This window comes from Lucilia sericata, unplaced genomic scaffold, assembly GCF_015586225.1.
Source record: "Lucilia sericata isolate MDLA Ls3-8-SP2 unplaced genomic scaffold, ASM1558622v1 Contig001384F_arrow, whole genome shotgun sequence".
Classification (NCBI taxonomy): domain Eukaryota; kingdom Metazoa; phylum Arthropoda; class Insecta; order Diptera; family Calliphoridae; genus Lucilia; species Lucilia sericata.
The window spans coordinates 82005-103293 of NW_023995324.1; the positions used below are offsets into that span (position 1 = coordinate 82005).

Genomic DNA, 21289 nt, shown 5'->3' on the forward strand with positions numbered 1-21289 from the left:
CATACAATGATTTCTGCAGGAGCTGTCAGAGCGAGGATGAAGAGGAAACTGTTGAACACTTCCTCTGTCTCTGCCCCGCCCTAGCAAATATCAGGACTGAGTTTCTAGGCAGTCCAATACTGCATGAACTTGCGGCTCTATCAAATATTGACGTATATAAGATAGAATCGTTCATTCGTGCCTCAGGCTGGTTTAATACCATATCGAACACGGACATGTAATGTCCCATAGGTTTTGGTTTTCCTCTCGTAGGATCCGCTATAGGGTATCACAACGGGACCATAAGGACCCAAGTGAGTCGGTCGAAGGACCGACTGCCTCAACAACCTAACCTAACCTAACCTAGATAGGGCCGTTTGCGTTTTAGGTCACGATTTGTATAATGATTGATTCATCATCGATCAGCCCGAACAGAATCATGAATTTTATGATATTGTCATTATTGGTGATTTTAATAACAATATGTTTGATATTTCTAGAGCAGTTTCTGTAAGGGAAATGTGCAGTAGATTAAACATGATCTGTCATCATAACTCTCTACCTACTCATTTGAGCATAAGATTTGGTTCAACATCTTTAATTGATTATTTTCTTATATCTCCGTCTATGAACACCATTCAATCAGGACAAGTTCAAATCCCAGGAACTTCACGTCATTCATTTATATATGCAGTTTTTGATGTAAAAATACCGATGGTTAAGGAATTCATTGAATATTTCGATTTTAATGATGTTGATTATTCTCTTTTAGAATTTATTTTTAATTCTTGTGATTTTGATAGAATTTTCTACACCGCTGATGTTAATGAGCAAGCCAATTTATTATTCTTATATTTATGTCAAATGCACAGCGCTGTGCCATTTAAAAAACGTAAAGTTTGTAGATTTAGTGATGACTCGTGGTTTAATTCCCCTGAGATCAAAAATAGTTTGACGATTAGAAATGCTTCTTATCGTTTATACTTGCGGAAAAGATCGAAGGAGAATTGGAATAACTTCTGCCGCTTAAGAAATCGGTCAAAAACCATTATACGTAATGCAAAACGCAAAGCACATGCTACATTATTTCATGATAAGAACTCTGAACAAATTTGGAACACACTTCGAGCAAATGGAATTGGAGATACTGTTACTAACATTGATCAAATTGATGTTGAAAATTTAAATTCTTTCTTTTCTTCTAATCAAGGTGATAACTCATTTATTAATTTTGATAGAATAGATTTTTCTTATAATAATAGATTTTCTTTTCGAACTGTTAACCTGGATGAATTAGTTAATGCATTACAATCAATTAAATCTAATGCTGTTGGTTGCGATGGATTTTCAGTTAAATTTCTTAAATTAGTCTTTCCCTTTATTGGAACTTACATATTGCATCTTGTTAATAATATAATAACTACTTCTACATTTCCTATGGGTTGGAAAATAGGTAGAGTTGTGCCCATAAGGAAAATCGGAGAATCTAATGATATTTCAAATTTGCGTCCAATTTCAATATTACCTGTAATATCTAAAGTTGTGGAAGTTTTGCTTAAAAATCAGTTATTGGATTATATTGATGAAACATCGTTTTTTAGTGATGCTCAATATGGTTTTAGGCATGGTAGAAATACGACCTCTCTTTTACTGGGATTGACAGATACTATAAGACAGTAAATAAAGGAAATTTCAATGTCCTTCTTTCAATGGACCTCACTAAGGCATTTGATAAAGTCGATTATTGCATTTTAATTTCAAAATTGCATCAAAATCTTGGTCTTACATTATCATCTTGCAAACTTTTACTTTCATATCTTGTTGATCGATTTCAGTATGTCTCAATTGGTGAAAAAGTTTCCAGTATTTTACCGGTTAGAAGTGGTGTACCTCAGGGCTCGGTACTAGGGCCTATCCTATTTAATATTTATATCAATGACATTTTCAGGGAATTTGATAAGAACTCATCTTGTATTCCATTTGCTTACGCGGATGATTTATTTTATCTTTTTTGTGGTGAAAAACAATTTGCTGATGTAATGCAAGTGCAGCTTGCTTATGCTGTTTCCAATATTAACAATTGGATGTGTAGAAATAAATTGATTATAAACACTTCGAAAACGAAGGCTGTAGTTTTTGGTTTACCTAATGCTCAATTTTCTTTAAATCTTAACGGTAATGAAATTATATTTGTTGACCACATCAAATGTCTCGGATTGTGGATAGATAACAAGCTTTGCTTTGATAGACATATACATTTTGTTATATCCAGGGTCAATTATGCTTTACGTAACATTTATAACACCAATTTGATTTTACCTATGAATGTTAAAATAATAATAATAATTCATTCATTAATTATGCCTATATTTTTATATGGGATCGAGATTTACAGTGGTACCTTAGGGTACAACATTAAAATACTCACCAAATTATTTAATAGAGTTATTTGATACCTTTTCTGTTTACGACGTCGTAATCATGTATCAATTTATGTTTGCAGATTTTTAAAATGTTCTTTTCTTAATTATATAAAGTTACGACTTTTACGCATTATGTCATTTTTATCCTTTAGTCGCTTAAGTCGTTATCGTCAAATTCAGATTCCTAGACTAACATCAGTACTGGAGCGTTCTTTCCACGTGCGAGTGGCTAGAATATTCAATAATTTGCCCAGCTCTCTTAGAACATTTCGATTTTCTTATAACACCTTCAAAAATAAAATATTTGTTCATCTTCTAAATAATGATTCATAATTGATTTTTATCACCATCTTGCAATTGAGATTTTCCCCATTTTCTCTTCTATATCTATATCCTTTTCTTTCTCTTTCTTTATTCTTCCTATCTAATCTTAAGAATATATATATATATATAAGATTTATATTGTATTTATTTTTAAACATTTTGTTATTTACTCTTTGTTAAGTGGTTTTTCATTATATGTAGTAAATTTGTTAACTATATATGGCCCTTTGGGCTCAGTTATAATTGTATAATAACAAATTAAATAAATAAATAAATAAATTTTTGGTACTAGGTTTCTTTGGTATTGTATAGAATCATTAGAAAGTGATTTTAAGAAACTCGAGTGTTTAAGGGATTAAAATCTTTTATAGATTATAGGGTCAAAAAAGTCATGACTATATTACAAAATTTATTAAAATAGAAGAAAATAATTTTTCATGACGTTTTTTACTTACCAAAAGTTGATTTTTTTAAAATATCTGGTGATAATTTAGCTTAAAAAACAAAAATTATTTTAATTAAATTAATAAAAAGTCGTATCGATAAATTTTGAACCAACCTTTATATTTCTTATAAGATCTGAAATATTTTTTAGCTTTAACAAGTTTTCTCATCATGTACATACACACAACTAGATGACCATACACTTCACAAACATCTTCGTTCGGAGTTTTAGTCACTTTATAGACTTCTAAATACATTTCATAATCCTTAGACGCTTGCTGAAAACAAAATATATTTTTTGGAAAGGAAATCGATTTATGCTTTCAATAGACTTCATAATATAAAAAAGTACAAATATAAATACAAACCTCAAAAAAACAATCATGATAACTAAAATTTCCTCGAATTTTAAGAGCACTTGGCAAAACAGGACATTCCTTTGGTGTGCGTATTATTATGTAGTTAATGTAGAACATTGCCTGTTTAATAATAAAAAAATAATTGCATTTTTAATCAATAAATTCAATTTTTAAAGTTCTGATTAAAATAAGTTTGACAATTTCAAAGTAAATTAGATATATAAATACATATGTATATGACCTTTAGGTTATAACATCGCAATCATACATACATTTTAAATTTTACTCCTTAGGATGTATAGATTATGCACTCATATTTATTTATTTATTCAAACAGTAATATAAAAAAGCCTCATTAAGGCCAATAAAACTTATATTACAAAGGTATTTTTCCTGAATATTATTTAAATACAATTCAATGAGCAATAAGTTTACATAACATTCGAATTTATTGATTGATACCACTGATTTAAAAGCAAATTGTTTTATGTAAAAGTCTTAGGGCCAATCTTTAGGTGAAAGATTAGCGATTAAATTAAAATTAATCCTCGAAAGATGTTTTTGAGTACTCAATTAGTTAATTTTGTTAGCAAGTTTAAGCGCCCAATGGAGGTGGTTTAATCTTAAGCACGAAATGCAAAAGTGTAAACAGCTGATGCAAAAAAAATAATACAATTTTTATAAATATAAATATTAAATTGTTCTATTTATTGATTAGTATAAATTACACAGTGATACAGCAAAAAAATGCAGGGGTTCTCATATAATTTATAAATATAAACATTAAAATGTTCTATTTATTGATTAGTATAAATTGTGGACACTTCAAAATACATTTTTTTGTTTTTAATTTAAGTTTTCATTAATTTTCATATTAAATTTACAATTGTCTTCTTCTTTTTTATAAAATATGCATTTTTTTGATAACAAACAGTGAAATTTTCTGTTGTTTTGTATGGCAACACTGCGAAGTTTAATCTTGTACTCAAAAACATCAAAGGGGATTAACATAAGATTAAATTTATTTTTAGATTAACTAATCTGATTATTAATTGGCATTTGATTACCATCTCAAAAACCCGCTCTTAGCATATCGATCCCAAAGCAACAGATAAAATATACATAATCCCGTCTGTTCTGTAAACCGAATCCGAGTAAATTTCTCGTAAAACGAGTTCTCATAATTTTTTTCGTTTTAAATCCGAGTACACAAATCGAGTCGAAAGTAAATCGAATTTAATTTTATTCTAATACATTAAGGGTCAATCTTTAGGTGAAATATTAGCGATTAAATTAAAATTAATCCTCGAAAGTTGTCTTTGAGTACTCAATTAGTTAATTTTGTTAGCAAATTTAAGCGCCTAATGGAGGTGTTTAAACTTAAGCTTGAAATGCAAAAGTGTAAACAGCTGATGCAAAAAAATTAATACAATTTTTATAAATATAAATATTAAATTGTTCTATTTATTGATTAGTATAAATTACACAGTGATACAGCAAAAAAATGCAGGGGTTCTCATATACCAATTCCATTTCGTTATAGTCCATAGAGTAGTAATATATTTTTAATTTTTCCCGATCACTTCGTTTAGTTCCTTTTTAAGAGCAAAAGATGTGAAAAAGAGCTATTTTTGAAGTTTTAACTTTAAAAAAATATATGTTTGGTAGTTTGCAACCGATTTTCAAATTGGATATTTTGTTTTAAAGATACAAGTGTTGTCTTTCAACCTAAAAAAATAAATCCAAAATTTATGATTAATGTCTTGGTTATGGCCATTTAAGTAAAAAAACTCACATTTTTTTCACAATTTTTAATTTTCATACTGCTCTGCTTCATACTGTTGGCCATGAAGCAGTAACTTTAGCTTTTATTACATTTGAAAAAAGGCACATTAAGTTGGGTTTCCAATGATGGTCAATTTATAATAATCGATGAAAAAGGTTATGAGTTGTGCTAAGTTTTATAAAAATATTGCATATTTCTTCCATACAAAAACGTTCATGTTTCTAGTTTTCTTTGTAACAAGTTTAAAAAATGTTTATAAACATTTTTATACAAAAATTAATTTGTATGGAGAAAACCAAAAATTCGAGGAACATGCTATTAGAAAAATTGGCATAAATCATCCAGTTTTTCATAGATTTTTATGAAATAACAAGTTTTAGAAAGCTTCCTTTATGTGATTCTTCAGGAAAGTAATAAAAGATGAACTCACTGCTTCATGGCCAAAGTAGGGCATGATGAAAATGAAAATTTTTAAAAAAATGTGAGTTTTTTTACTTAAACGACCGTAACTCAGACATTTGACCATAAATTTTGGATTTCTTTTTTTGGAATAAAAGGCAACACTTGTAACTTTAAAAAAAATATCGGATTTAAAAAATCGGATGAAAACTACTAAACTTATGATTTTTCAAATTAAAAACTTCAAAAATGGCTCTTTTTCGCATAGTTTGCTCTTAAAAAGTAAGTTAACGAAGTGATAGGGGAAAACTAAAAATATATTCGTACTCTATGGACTATAACGAAATAGAATTGGTATATGAGAACGCCTGCATTTTATTTTTCTTCACTTTTGTATCACAGTGTTATGCACACTCAAAATAAATTTTTTTGGTTTTAAATTTAGGTTTTCATTAATTTTCATATTAAATTTACAATTGTCTTCTTTTTAAACTCTTTTTCATTTAAGCGCCTTGGCGACACATCAAATTGTTTGACTCAAACGTTTGATTCTGTTAGTAAAGAAACTCACATCGCATATACACATGTGAGTTTTTTCACTAACACAATAAAAAAACTTACCGTTTGAGTCAAACAAATTTGATGTGTGGCCGTTTCGCTTTAAATATGTTTATTTTCCTAAATTTTACGTTCAAATAAAAATTCGATTTGCAGAACACCAAATTCGGTTTTAAAACCTACTCGGATTTGAAAACGAATCGATTTACAGAACAGACATGAAGATGTACATTTATATAATCATTAAGTTTTAATTAAAAAAGAAAAATAGTTATAGAACTTAAATCATATGTTAAAAAAAGTCGATAACAATTTTAGGTGAAATGCATTGTTGGAGTGAGAAAACACACGAAGTTCTAAGGGCAAAAAGTTCCATTTACGAACCACCCTGACTACATAAGATCCTAGGTATACGAATTTGTGGATTTCTAGACGTATGTAAAAAATTAAACCGAGAACAGAGTTGAAAAGGTACTCCCCACTTGACAGCTTTATAAAAAAGTAATAAATTCCGGAGGTGAATGAAATTATTAAAATCACAGCCAAGATACATGATCATATCTACGAACACCATACACATAGCGTATAATCGTATTAACAATTCGATTTAATATAGAAGTAATAGTGGCCAAAGCATCCGAAAAAAATCTCAAGGCCATATAAAATCTGGGGCATTAATACAGTACGTGCCTAAAGAAGCCTCACGCGGTAAGGCAAATATACCTTTGTTGAATAGAACCTTCGCAAAATATTAGTGACTCCAAAACACACGTGGTCTACATGGTTGGAGAAACGTAAATGCCTGTCAATATATACACCTAAACATCTCACACAATCAACAACTTCAATGGATTAACCACCAATGGAAATATCAAGTCCGTGAAGAAACCGCTCAGAATCTCCAAACAACAATGCATTGCTTTTTGAATTATTCACTGAAAAATAATTTTGTGAGGACCACGATAAAAATCTCAAAAGAGAATTATTAATGTCCGATCTTAAATAATCATCCTCACTACGTACACCAGTAAACAGTAACATTACATCATCTGCGAATATGTAGGGTTTACAAAAATAGTTCTCCACAAAATTTGGAAGGTCATTATTGTTCAGGCTTCATCTCACATCATCACTCAGGTTAAGAAGTAGTGATGTCGTATTATGGCCACGACGAAATGCATATTGACGTGAAACAATTTGATAATTAGTAAAGGAAAATAGCTTTTAAGAACCGAATAGGAATTAAGTCCACACCTATTGAATTAGACTTCACTCTACAGACAGCCTCATATAACTCACCTTCAACTACACATCTAAAAGAGAAAGAATCCAACTCATCCTCAAAAGAGTCAAAATTAATTAGATCATTATCAGCAGAGGTTCTAACATTAACAAAGTAGCTGTTAATATCATCTACATTCATGTCACGGTCATGTAGACCGTTTGTCATTCTCCATAACACCTGTTTGATACTTTCCATAAATTAGTTGAATCAAGTCCAGAAAATAATCGCGTATAAAATTTTCTTTTCTCCCTACGAACAACATTCTTAGCCTTGTTCATATATCTGCAATACACCCCCAATTAAAAGATAAATCTATTAATGAATAGGCGAGCAAAATTTTTCTGGACTTCATCCAATTATTATCATGTTGAAGAAATCTTTTTTGACTAAGGGAACGAAACTATAAAGAGTGGCAATCAAGTTATTAAGAATATAGTTTTGAGATTCTACATCATTTGATGACAAATAAGAATTTATATTAAATTCCGATAATTTCAACAAGAATCCATCCCAATCAATTCTAGTAAAATCACGATATTCTACAAATTCACAGTGGCTTAAAATATTACAAGCAAAAACGGCAAAGATTAGAGAGTGATGTGAAATTGATGGACATTGTGCTTGGCGGGGAATAGAATTGTGGACTGATCACTTACTAACCAATAATCCAGTAACGACGTTGTAGAATGAGCTATATCAAAATAAGTTGGTCTAGAATTATGAAAGATAGAAATACCAAGATGTGTACACAAAAATCTCATTTAGACCGCTCTAGAAACATTAAACATACTGCAATTAAAATCTCCCACAACCACTATATTAGAAAATCTAGATAATAATTCAAAATGAGAGCTCTCAAAAGCCACTAAATCATCATGCGGTAAGTACGCCACACCAAAAAGTATTCGAACATCACCAAAATTTATCAGAATCAAAATAGATTCACAACCCTCGAAAGAAACTTTCAATAAAACCCTAAATGTAAGACCACGTGCAATATAAATATAAACGCCTCCACCTCTGCCAGTCAACCGATCATTTCGAATTAATCTGTAGTTATCAATACGCACTGCGAAATCATTGACAGACGGTTTAAGCCATGACTCAGACACTGCAATAATGTCGAAATTACCGGTTACTATATTTTTAAATTCATTAAATTTAACTGTATTACAAAAGGGTCTTATACTTTGGCAGTTCAAGTGCGTTATATTAAGTCAACCCGGAAATAAAATTATTTTATTTTTTATGAAAGAACCATTACTTATAATGGGATCAAAATTGCTAAAATTATTAATTGACTTCACAAAATTACTAATTAACTTCACTCCTATTAATTCACTGTTACTGAGTAATCGGATTTATGTACAAAAACTGTCATACACGGTTATCAGTTCCCACAACGTTGGCAGAAAAAATGTGCAGAAAATGCCTAACAATCACGTGAACCTACAACCTTTGCCCTGAAATCAGAAAAAGCATTTCTGAACAATATTGCAAGGCAAAATTTGTAAGTTGACAAGGCTGCCAAACACCTTCCGAACACTCTCCTGACAAACATTACAAGATCTAACACCATGTATACACAGCTTAAAAACAAAAATGGTTAAAAGTAAATGAAAAAAAAACATAAACTAGATCAGTAAAATGTAATATTGTTAAAAAGTTTACTTAGGCATTAAGATTTTATTAATACTGTCAAATAAGAACTCCAACATGATTATTAAAGAGCTTGGCACATTCTCCAACATCATATACCATATATAGGAGGCCGTGGCAGAGTTTCAGGACAAATATCTATATTCTTTGTTAAACCTTGCTTAAACTAAAATGTGGAATTCTTACAACTCAGTTAAACGTAGTTTAACTTGCTGTATGATTAAACCGGAAACAAATTTAGACGGATTTTAACCAATGATTGCGTTTTTCTGTAATTTTGCCTGTTCAAGTAGGTACTCAATAATTTGTAACAATTTGTTCAATATGTTACAGGATTCCGTTCGCGAACTTTTGAAACTTGCAACTAGAGAGTAAGAGAGTGAAGAGAATTACATTTCGTTGATAGAGAATTTTTTTAATTCTGCTGGACATATTTTCTCCAGCAAAAGATATCAATCAAATATCAACAAAACATATGTATGTACTACATACATACATATCGAGCCCTTTTTGCAAAATGGAAGTAAGCGACTTGATTTTCGATTTTCGTTTTTTTATAGAAATCGATAATTTAGGTCCATTAGCATCATCTATAAAAATTTCGTAGCTATAGACCCAATGGTTTCAACTTTACAAGAAAAAGAAAAAAGACGTAAGTACACATTAATTTTCTGTTTATGAATTTAGTTCATTCTAATTACTAATTACATTGCATTTATATTATTACCATTTAACCATCTCTTATATTTGGTTGTAAATTTGTGGATTTCGGAAGGCGGACCTGTATATGGACTCTTAATGAATCAATACTCCCAGAATTTACTTATTTATTCGATATAAGACGAATTGTACTACCATGTATGGATATTAATGTAGACATCAGGGTGATTTTCAGAATACGGCCTTTAATGAGGGATTAGGTCAATTGTGGACCGAGGTCAATAGAATTTAAACGCGTGATTAGTTTTGAAAACTATTTTTTTTTTTGTAGAATTTCATCATACTTTCTTAATTTTTGAAAGATTTATAAACTGTAAACTTATTTTCTGTATGAGGGGCATAGGAAACCATCCTAAAACATCATCATACATCAAATTTCGTTGCTATACTGGTATTTTTAAGACTGCTAAGGTCATAAAATCATTGTCTTACAGGGTCCATATATGCGGGCTAGGGTTAAATATTGCCTGACATTTGTCACACTTCCCAACATAATTTACAGGTATACATAACCGACTTCTGCAAAATTTTATAGCGATTGCTACATAAACAACATATTTATTAATGTTTTAACTATAATCCGGGAGGTACTTGTATGGGGGCTAAGTGATCTCAAGAACCGATTTTGCCCATTAACGCAAACAATATTTGTCATTAATAAGGATTTTTGGAGAATTTCATCACTCTAGCTTATAACGGTCGGAACCTATCCGGTTTTCAACAAAAAGACTGACATACAGACATCCCTAGATGATCTTAAAATCTTATAAAAAATATTTATTATACTCTTAAATTTCAGATTTATACAAATTATATAAAGATATACACCAAAAAATATTTTTTTTAGACAGAGAATTTAGACGTAACCGCCTCAACATTGTTTATATCATAAAAATTTGTCTCGGCAAAAAAGACGTAAGCGACAAAAAAAAAATCGGATATAGCGTCAATATAAAATAAAAACAAACTGCATCCCATATTTTAGATGTAATAATATTTATTAACGGAGTTTTGGAGTAATGCTATGTCCTACTTCGAAGATAATTTAAAAAAAATGCTCTCCTGTAAAATTTAGTTTTTGTCGGTTACGTCTCTTGTGCGAAAAGGGCTCGATATGTTTGGTTGATATTTGAAAATGTAAAATGTAATCGCATGTGAACATTAAAAAATATACATATTTATTTTAATATTCCCCACAGAAAATATATAGCTTACTACATTGATATTGTGTTGCTTATTTTGTATTCGAAATTGCTTACAAACTTACACACACTCTGGCATACTTTACACAGGGTATGGCCGCTTTAATATACTTAGTTTGCGATATTGCGTGTATATTATACTTTTGTTATAATATTCTTGTGTGTGAAAAAGTAGCTATTCCTACATTCTTACCGATATACCTTGTAAGTAAATTGTTTCTACAGCACCTTTCTAGTTGGAAGACAAGTGTATCAAAAAGTATTTACAACAACTTTCTAGTTTAAATATTTTTATTTATACATGTATACATGTGCATTAAGAGCGGGTTTTTGAGATGGCAATCAAATGTCAATTAATAATCAGATTAGTCACTGTTTGTTATCAAAACAATGCATATTTTATAAAAAAGAGGAAGACAATTGTAAATTTAATATGAAAATTAATGAAAACTTAAATTAAAAACAAAAAAATGTATTTTGAAGTGCCCATAATTTATACTAATCAATAAATAGAACATTTTAATGTTTATATTTATAAAAATTATATTAATTTTTTTGCATCAGCTGTTTACACTTTTGCATTTCGTGCTTAAGTTTAAATCACCTTCATTGGGCGCTTAAACTTGCTAACAAAATTAACTAATTGAGTACTCAAAGACAACTTTCGAGGATTAATTTTAATTTAATCGCTAATATTTCACCTAAAGATTGGCCCTAAGAAGTATCTAAATATGTACATATATTTTTGAAATTCATTCATATGTATAAGGCCATTCCAATTATCGCTAGATCATGATCCTAATTTTAACCAAAAAAAATTTTGCTTAAAATTCATCTAAACATTGAACAAATTTTTATCCAAAAAATATTTTTCAATAAATGAAAAATCGTTTGTTGATTAAATTACAGCACACTTGATTTTTTTATATTTTAATTTTCTGTTCTCTTATACAATGTTAATGACAAGTATATTAAAATGTAATGCAAAAAAAAAAAAAAATTATTAAAAATTTAAACTTCATATCCAGATTTTATATACAAGTAAATCAAATTATAAGTAACACAACGTAAAGCACACAACATTGGTCACTTTTCCGAGTACTCTAAAAATTTTCTGTTGGGTTATTTCCCCACAGAAAATTTATAGCTTACTACATTGATATTGTATTGCTTATTTTGTATTCGAAAATGCTTACAAACTTACACACACTCTGGCTTACTTTACACAGGACATGGCCGCTTGAAAATGACACACTAACTGATATACTCGGTTTGCGATATTGTGTGTAGATTATACTTTTTTATAATATACTTGTGTGTGGAAAAGTAGCTATTCCTACATCCTTACCGATATACCTAGTAAGTAAAATTGTTTCTACAGCACCTTTCTAGCTGGAGCACAAGTGTATCAAAAAGTATCTACAACAACTTTCTAGGTTAAATACATGTGTATTAAGAAGTATCTAAATATGTATATTTTTTAAAAAATGCTACCCAAATACATGTATCTACAAATTCCTTCATAAATATAAGGCCATTCCAATTATCGCTAGATCATGATCCTAATTTTAAGCAATAAATTTTGCTTAAAATTTATCTAAACATGGAAAAAATTTTGATCCAAAAAATATTTTTCAATAAATGAACAATTTTTTGTTGATTAAATTACAGCACACATGATTTTTTTATATTTTAATTTTCTGTTCTCATATACAATGTTAATCACAAGTATATTAAGATGTAATGCAAAAAAATTTTATTAAAAGTTGAAACTTCATATCCAGATTTTATATACAAGTAAATCAAATTATAAGTAACACAAAGTAAGGCACACAACATTGGTTACAATTCCGAGTACTCTGAAAATTTTCTGTGGGGTTGTCATAAATTCGTTTTAAATGAGTTTATTTCTTATGAATGTAATAAGCAAAGTATAATAATACCAAGATGTATTAATTTACAGGTGAAGTCAATAAGGCAGCTTACTATTTTGTTTTATATTTTCTAATTGTCAAAGTTTGTTTATTTTAAATTCTTTTTGTTAGAAACAAACATTCAAAAATGTGTGTTTTTAATAATTCGCCAACATTTTATGCAAGAAAAAAAAATAGTAAAAGAAGGTTAAACGCGTCGATCCAGCTAAATACGGATGAAGTTGATTGTACAAATACTATTCCGCAGCACTTTAAAAGAAAAGGGATGCAAGTGTACAAGATGGTGGTACTTTTTCAACCACATAATGAGCTCATTAGATGACTCACCACCGCCCTTTTGTGCTTCTTACACGCAGGTGACAATTTTTGTACATGGTTCCGCCGGTCCATATACAAGAACTTTGATCAAGTGCTCGAGCTATCTAATCTCTGACTATTGCTGCCCAGTTGCTTAACTTCCGAGATGTAAAAAGTCTTCTTCCGTTTACAACCACGCAGATGGTTGCAACCAAGAGACATATTCGGTAGACCGAAACACGAATTCATCAAATAAGCCGAGGACTCTGTTTTTACACACAGAGAACACACTGTGGTAAACATGGTATGAACAGAGTAAACCCTGAACATACCTGGGCAAGGAAGGAAAATTCAATGGTATCACTTGTATAAGATACCTAACATACACCACCATACAATTCAGTACATTTCTCATTCATCCTAAACACTCATAGCGAAAAATATCCGACACATTCAATCTAGGTATACGGATAAGGTCCACAGACCCCTACATTCATCCAGTATCATATACACTTCACACCAACTCATTTCTCACTGTCACTCCTCTCGGGTATCTGTTGACCTGGACAAGACAAAGTCCGAAACTCTGACGTGCGGGCTACCGGTTCCCGTGGTACCAGATTATGTGCTTCTCTGGTTCCAAGGAAAATATTTTTACAAAAACAAAATAAGTGTTGTTTTTGCTTATTTATATTTGTTGTAGAATTGGGACTACCTGTAAATGATTATGCCATGGCACAATACATATTTATGTATTTGCTTTGTTGTTTGGTGTTGGGGTTTGTCAAAATGAAATTTCTAAAATTGAAAAATAATAAATATTTCACAATATTACCTACACTGAAAATAATCCATGGTCAAATTTACGAAAAAAATTTCGTAACTTCTATTTTCGTAAAATTTACAAAAATTTCGTGTATAATACGTAATATTATTTAGTAAAACCCTTTTCTATTTTTACGAAAGTACGAAAACCTTTCGTAATATTTTTTCTTAAATTTTAGCGAAATTAAACATAATGATATAAATAAAATTATCATTAAATAAAACTACAACATTTTTATAAAATTTAAGAAAAAGTATAATATTATTCACGAATTATTTTCATAAAAAAATTAAAAATTCGTGTAGAGAATAATTTTGAACTAAAATTAAATTTTTTTTTTTTAAATGAACAGAAATGTTTTGCATAAATTAATATTTGGTAAATTTTACCATATTTATTGAAAATTCACTTTTTTCAATTTATGTAATTTAATTTGTCCAAGATTATTTTGCATTACACTAAAATATTTCGTACAATTTCGTATATATTACGAAAGAATTTCGTGGTGCGAAACAACGAACGATTCGTACAATGTACGACATTTTTCGTACATATTAAGCATGAATTTTTTTCAGTGTATAAAACCGTCGTTACATTTAAATTGTATTCGCAGCAGGACAACGTCTTATTGCTGTTTCATATGATTTTCTTCAATTATCAGCATTTTCATTCATAATTTTTGTTTTTTTGGTTTGAAATTTTTTCGTTTGAAAACACAAATTTAATTTTTTGGTAAAAGTAAATTTTACTAGCTCATTGGGCTACATAAATTTCTGACAAATGAAAACAAAAAATTTACAAAACAGTGCCTCGCATCGAGAAATTTCTCGCATGAAACAGTGAAATTGAAGAAAAAACAATGTGAATTGGAACAAAATATCATTTCTCACATGCAAGTGTTTCTGTAATTTCTTTTTGTGAGAACTATCTGTCATTTAAGTTTTTTGACGTAAGTTATTGGAAATTTGTGAGTAAAAGTGTTTCTGTAAGAAAATTTTGTGAGAAGTTTCTCACATGAGCTGTCAAAAAAACTCACATTTTAAAACGGTGCGGAAAGTAAAATTTTAAGGAAAAAAAGTTTAATTTAAACATAAATTCTATAAAATAATGAAAAAGTAATGATATTTTTATAATTAATTAACATTAAAATTAATATTGTCCACTAATTTTTAGAAAATTGGAGGAATTTTCGATATACAGAAGCAAAAGCAGAAAAAGTATGTGGGAATAAACTTAGAATTGGCTAGGGGAGAATTTATTGGGACAATTTTTTGAACACATTTTATTTAATTCCTATATTTTTTGTTAATTTAATCATTGTTTATAAATTTGTCTGGCAATTTTTGTTTTCTTCATTTTATTTTTATGTTTTTGACAGCTGTTTTATTGGAAATATCCAATAAAAACGTAATTCGTGTTGCCTCTTCTCACTTTAAGTTACAGAAACACTTTTTACTCCCAAATCGAGAAACGATGGAATTTTTTGTTTCACACTTCTCGATGTGAGAACTTCTCACTAAAAGTTACAGAAACGGGGTACAGAAAATAAATAAATGAAAAACAAAAAATGAAACATTTAAAATCCATTTCATATGAAAAAGATTCATTTATAAAATTCATAAAGGATGTTTATTTTTGTTGGATGTGTTAAATTTTTAGGATTAATAAGTGAAAATAGTCAAAATTTATCTCAGCAAGAAAAGATATCATTTGGCACAGCAAAATGTAAAAATTTTCCCAACATAGGAAAATTATAATCCACCATATAGAACTTTGCTATCATTTGGCACACGCTCTTAGAATAAAAATAAATAAATTATTTTTGACATAACCCAAGCACTTTTTAGATAAACAAATAAAAATCAGCTGCCTTGACGATTTCACCTTACTTAGTGCGTCCTGATCATAACATAAACATTGTTAATAGCATTTTTAAAACAATCACCGATTTTCTGTAAATTTTTATTTTAATTATACGTCTGTTACCGTCCTTATCTGGGTTGCAAGTTTTTACAATATGTCGTTCCAGTACTATTATTTCAACGTAGATTTATTTATGAACAAAAATATAAATGAGAAATTAATATTTTTTTTAAATGTATCAAAAAATGACTAAAAATCAGGAAAAAGAAAAGAAACTCTTAAAAAGTGGGTTAAGGAAGTCCTAAATTTTATATTATTAAATTTTTTCTGAGTTAATTGTTAGGTTCCCAAAACAGTGCAAGCTCCCGAAAATTAATACTCATTTTTAAATATTTTCCCAGCACTACTAAATAAATATGCTAAATAACAATCGGAAATAGCCCTTTCCAAAAATATGTATGTTTCTTTCCATGAGCAAACAAAAAGTATTCATTTGTAAATTTGTGTTATTAAAGTACTTTCTTTTATCTTTCATATCCAAGATCAATTTTCTAATGTTTTTTCATTTATGTTTATGAAATAACAATTTGAAAAAATCTGCATTTGCAATTACATTTTAATATTTTTATGAAAAAAGCAACTTTTTTTTATATTAAAGACTAATTTAATGTTGATACATTTTCTGAAGCTTCAGAGAATGGCCTACAATACTGCACTGAAAATATTATTAAAATACGACACCAAATTAAAGCGAAAGCCGAAAACTATTTCGGAAATATACCCCTTAATATTTTAATGTTTTTGTATTTATATTGTTTTTTGTTAATAAAATTGGTCCGATTATTCAAATTTGTTTTGATACAACTCATTAAAATTAACAATAAAGTCGATTTTGAATTTTTGGTTAGTTAGGGCAGTTCGCGTTTCAGGTGACGATATATATGGCGTAGAAAAGTCTGTTTATATTTATATCCGGACACATTAATGGAATCTTTTAATTATCCTACTGTTCATTCTAGTTTATACGTACCTCTGCCAAAGCTGCAGGATTATTATCTTTCAGATAACGCTGTGCTGTAGAAAACATGTCTTCTCCCATTCTATATGAACTGCTGTTGTAGAAATCAGCTTCAGAGTCCAATATTGTAAGGAAAGCGTTCGTCTCCCTAATTTGAAAAATTTGTCACTAATTGGTACGAACGAAAAATAAAAATCTTACTCTACGTTAGGCTTGTTTAGAGTCCTTTCAAATAAAACCCATTCCGGCAGATTGCGATCCCACAATATGGATGGGGTAGGTATTAAAAGAGGCATTCGATGCATCTTTACAAAATGTCCATCAAATAAAATTAATTATGCAGAAAAGATCTAAATTTTAGTAAAATATAACGGGATCTAAAAATGCTCATGGTTGCATTCAAAGTGCATTTATATATTTGGTTGCATTTTTTATTGCGAAAATTTAATATGTTATTGCCAACTTAAACAAAACAGTACAGTAGAAGAAATTTCTAGTGCTTTCTTTTTGAGATGGTGTAATGGATGAATGGATGGACGTAAAATATTGGTGTGTTTGTCAAGCCGTTTGTGTAGTCTATTTGGCCCTTAACAATTTTTTTAATTTTTAACGATTTTATTTAATTTATCGACTATATTGTAAAAAAAAGTCGGAAGAAGTCGAAAAGTTTAAAATTTTAAGTTTTTTCCAACAATAATAAAAAAATTACAACAATCCAAAATGTTTAATTTTTTTCTTCCAGTATTTTTTAATATATTTTTTTTTTTTTGTATTTCATTTTGGTTTATTCTTATTCTGCAAAAAACGAAATACAACCCTGATCAGCTGCCGACGCGTTGAAAGTTGGTGAAATTTTCGCGGCAGACGCGTTACTAGCAACTTGTTAAATGGAAATACACTACATATTTCAACTTTTTTTACAAAAGCATCATATAACGTGTTGTTGCGTACAACGCGTGTTGTGTACCACCTTAAAAAAGTCGAAAAAGTTCAAAATAAGTCAAAATAAATCGAAAAAATTCGAAAAGTCGGAGTAGTCAAATCAAAAAATGTTCGAAAAGACGAATGTTCATAAAACGCAAAAATCGAAAAGTCGACGTTTTATATATATAAAGAAAAAAGTCGACATTTTATTCAACCTGTAGAACTTTACTTCATAGTTCCCACTGTAGATAATTTGTTAAATTAGCTCCAAAAATCATTTTTTTATGGTCACCGATTTTTAAGTTATTTTACTTATTTGAAAGTAAACACTAGTAAAATTACAACCAAGGCGAATAGACTATAAGGTGAAGTCATTTCATTTTGCGGCGAATTCATGAAATTTTTTACAGTGTCTCTCATAAGTATTCGAATTTAGGTAAACTATGAAAAGAAACCAAATTTAATAATATATTTTGTGTGGAAAATAAATAAATTAATTTGTTATATTGTCTAGATAGTCCTTAGTTTTGATATCACGCCCCTTAAAACTTGAAAACTTTACATTTACTTAAATTAGTTGTGCTTTTTTTAAAAATAGTCCATGAAACTACTTCACAAAAGTATGCGAATTTTTCCTGTATTTCATATTTGATCATATTATACGATACAAAAATTTTAGAATCGCATGGTTTTATGCTTAATATTGTTTTAAGGGGTTACTATCAACCGCATGGATATATTTTGGCCCATTTGGCCCACAATTTTGGGGGATTTGTACCCTCTTTTCATGTAATATCATTAAAATGGCGATTTTTGGCTATATTTGCAATGTTTTCACCCTTTTTCCAGAGATAAACCCAAAATTTAATATTGGAATTTAATAGAACCCATAGGGTATCTAAAAATAATATTTTTTGTTATAAGGATCTGTACTTAAAAGTTCCAAGATGTATTTTTGGTATCGTTTTTCAGTTTCTAATTGAATTATCTGGATCATAAGTCCCTTTTCGTACCTCTAGGGACGATATTTTCCGACAAAGTTGTCTAGTGTATGTTGATGTACATATTGGCACTAATGTATTTTAAATTTTCAATATATTATAGCGGCATACAACCCCAAAACATGCCTTAACAAAACGTCATCCTATATAGTAGATTTCAGTTTTTACTACTCGTAACTTTCACGCTTATGTTGCCCGTTACAATAACACTGTAAGTCCTAAATTTTGGTTTTAATTTGATCATAGTAAATAATATTTAAACACATATCAACATTTTTGATGTGATCATAATGATATCGTGCCATGCAGCATGGAGGCCATTGGTATATAAAAATAATGATTTTACTATTTTGAATGGCGCTTCTTCGAGGCATGTTTTGGAGTTGTACACTTCCACAACACATTGAAAACTTAAAATGTATAAAAGCTAATATCTAAAAGAATATATACCAGAAAACTTTCCCGGAAAATAGTTGATCCTAGTATTATAAAAATGGACTTAAGTTCCAATATATTGAATTAGCGACAGAAAAATGATCCGAATAATTTATCTTGGAACGTTTGAATACAGAATCTTGTAACAAAAAATATTATTTTTAGATACCCCAAGGGGTCTTTTAAGTCCCAATATCAAATTTTTGTTTTATCTCTGGAAAAAAGGAGAAAAATTTGCAATTATGGCCAAAAATCGCCATTTTAATGATATTACATGAAAACAGGGTACAAATTCCCCAAAATTGTGGACCAAATGGGCCAAAAATATATCCTTTCCGTGGATAGTAACCCCTTAAAACAATATTACGCATAAAAACCATTTGATTCTAAAATTTGTGTTGCGTATAATATGATCAAATATGAAATACAGGAAAAATTCGTATACTTTTGTGAGGCAATTTCATGGACTTTTTTTAAAAAAGCACAATTAATTTAAGTCAATGAAAATTTTTCAATTTTTAAAAAGCGTGATATCAAACATAAGGACTATCTAGACAATATAACAAATTAATTTATTTATTTTGCACACAAAATATATTATTAAATTTGGTTTCTTTTTATAGTTTACCCAAATTCGAATAATTATGAGAGACACTGTATATACAGTGAATCAATTAAGTGATTTGCCTATGTAAAATTTTATAAATTTTAAGAAAAAACTTTATCTGAACAATTATTTTTAGCAAAATAAAGCAATTTGCTTGTTGTATTTTTTAAAGAATATCTTATATTTTAATTTTCTACCATAAAAAGAAAAATCGTAATATTAATTAACGAGATTTTTGATAAAATGTGAACGTATTGTTAATTTTTAAGGTCAATAAAGTATTTTGCTTTTTTAGGTTTTTTGTTAATTTTTTTAATATTGCTGCATTATTTTATAAAATTTAATATTTTTATTACTCCTATATATTAGAATAACATTTTTTAGATATTTTAGTAGTGGAACGACTAAGTTTGGACATTTCTTAACCGATTTATTATCCTATATACCTATAAGAATTTTTCAATATTTGACTTAACATGAAATCTATCATTTCTTTGATTTAATTTCGAAAATAATAAGTAATTTTGAATTGGATACATGATATATTAGGAAATCAATGGATTTGGACCTAGAAAAAATATTAGTGGGGTATAAATCTATAGATTATAACAAAAATAATCTAGGTTTTTGGTCATTTTGTATTGATAAACAAAAACTACATTACGGAAACCCCATCAATTTGGGGAGTACTGTGTGAATTTTATTTAGAATTGTATAATATTGATTCTTATTCAATAAAGCTAACACTAAGTACTATCCTAGCCACTCTAAGTATGGGGATATCACCGTATACCACTATAGAACTTTTACATGCTAGAATTTTGATATTCTACCTCATATTTTGAATGCATTATTTTATGAATAAAATACAGTAGGCGTAGCTGGATTTGGATAGTTATTCTTGATTTGGGTTCTAACTATATATAAGTGTATGTATTAGCTGAAAAATATTGCTTTTGTGGATCTTAGGTGATGAGAACCGCCTCTATTTGTAAATACCTAAATTAAGTATTTTTCCCGCACCACACGATAGTTCACTTTATATTGTTTCCAAGCAACCTAAGGTCTGTTTAGAGATCTAAATTTAAACATAGTGTTCTTTTAAGTTCGTATACGGACTTTGGAGAAGATAAATGAGGTCTTCAATGGTTTTTGCTTGGATACAAGTCGCTCTCCTTTGGCAGTTAAAGATTTTGAAAGACAACTCAGTGCGTTTTTTTTTAATAATTCTTTGTGTTAATTCATC

The 21289-nt window shown here is 29.1% G+C and overlaps 1 protein-coding gene across 1 annotated transcript in view; it reads right to left on the reverse strand.

Moving 5' to 3' along the window:
- LOC119611174 overlaps positions 1-17472 on the reverse strand; it is a 32577-nt gene extending 15105 nt beyond the window's left edge. The window contains exons 1-5 of the mRNA XM_037966671.1: positions 17278-17472; positions 17089-17224; positions 3539-3649; positions 3286-3448; positions 3182-3220 (exon numbers count right to left, since the gene is read on the reverse strand). Coding sequence (XP_037822599.1) covers positions 3182-3220; positions 3286-3448; positions 3539-3649; positions 17089-17224; positions 17278-17381 — 553 coding nt within the window. The 5' untranslated portion in view covers positions 17382-17472. The remainder of the gene's footprint in view (positions 1-3181; positions 3221-3285; positions 3449-3538; positions 3650-17088; positions 17225-17277) is intronic.
- Between the last annotated feature and the right edge of the window lie 3817 nt (positions 17473-21289).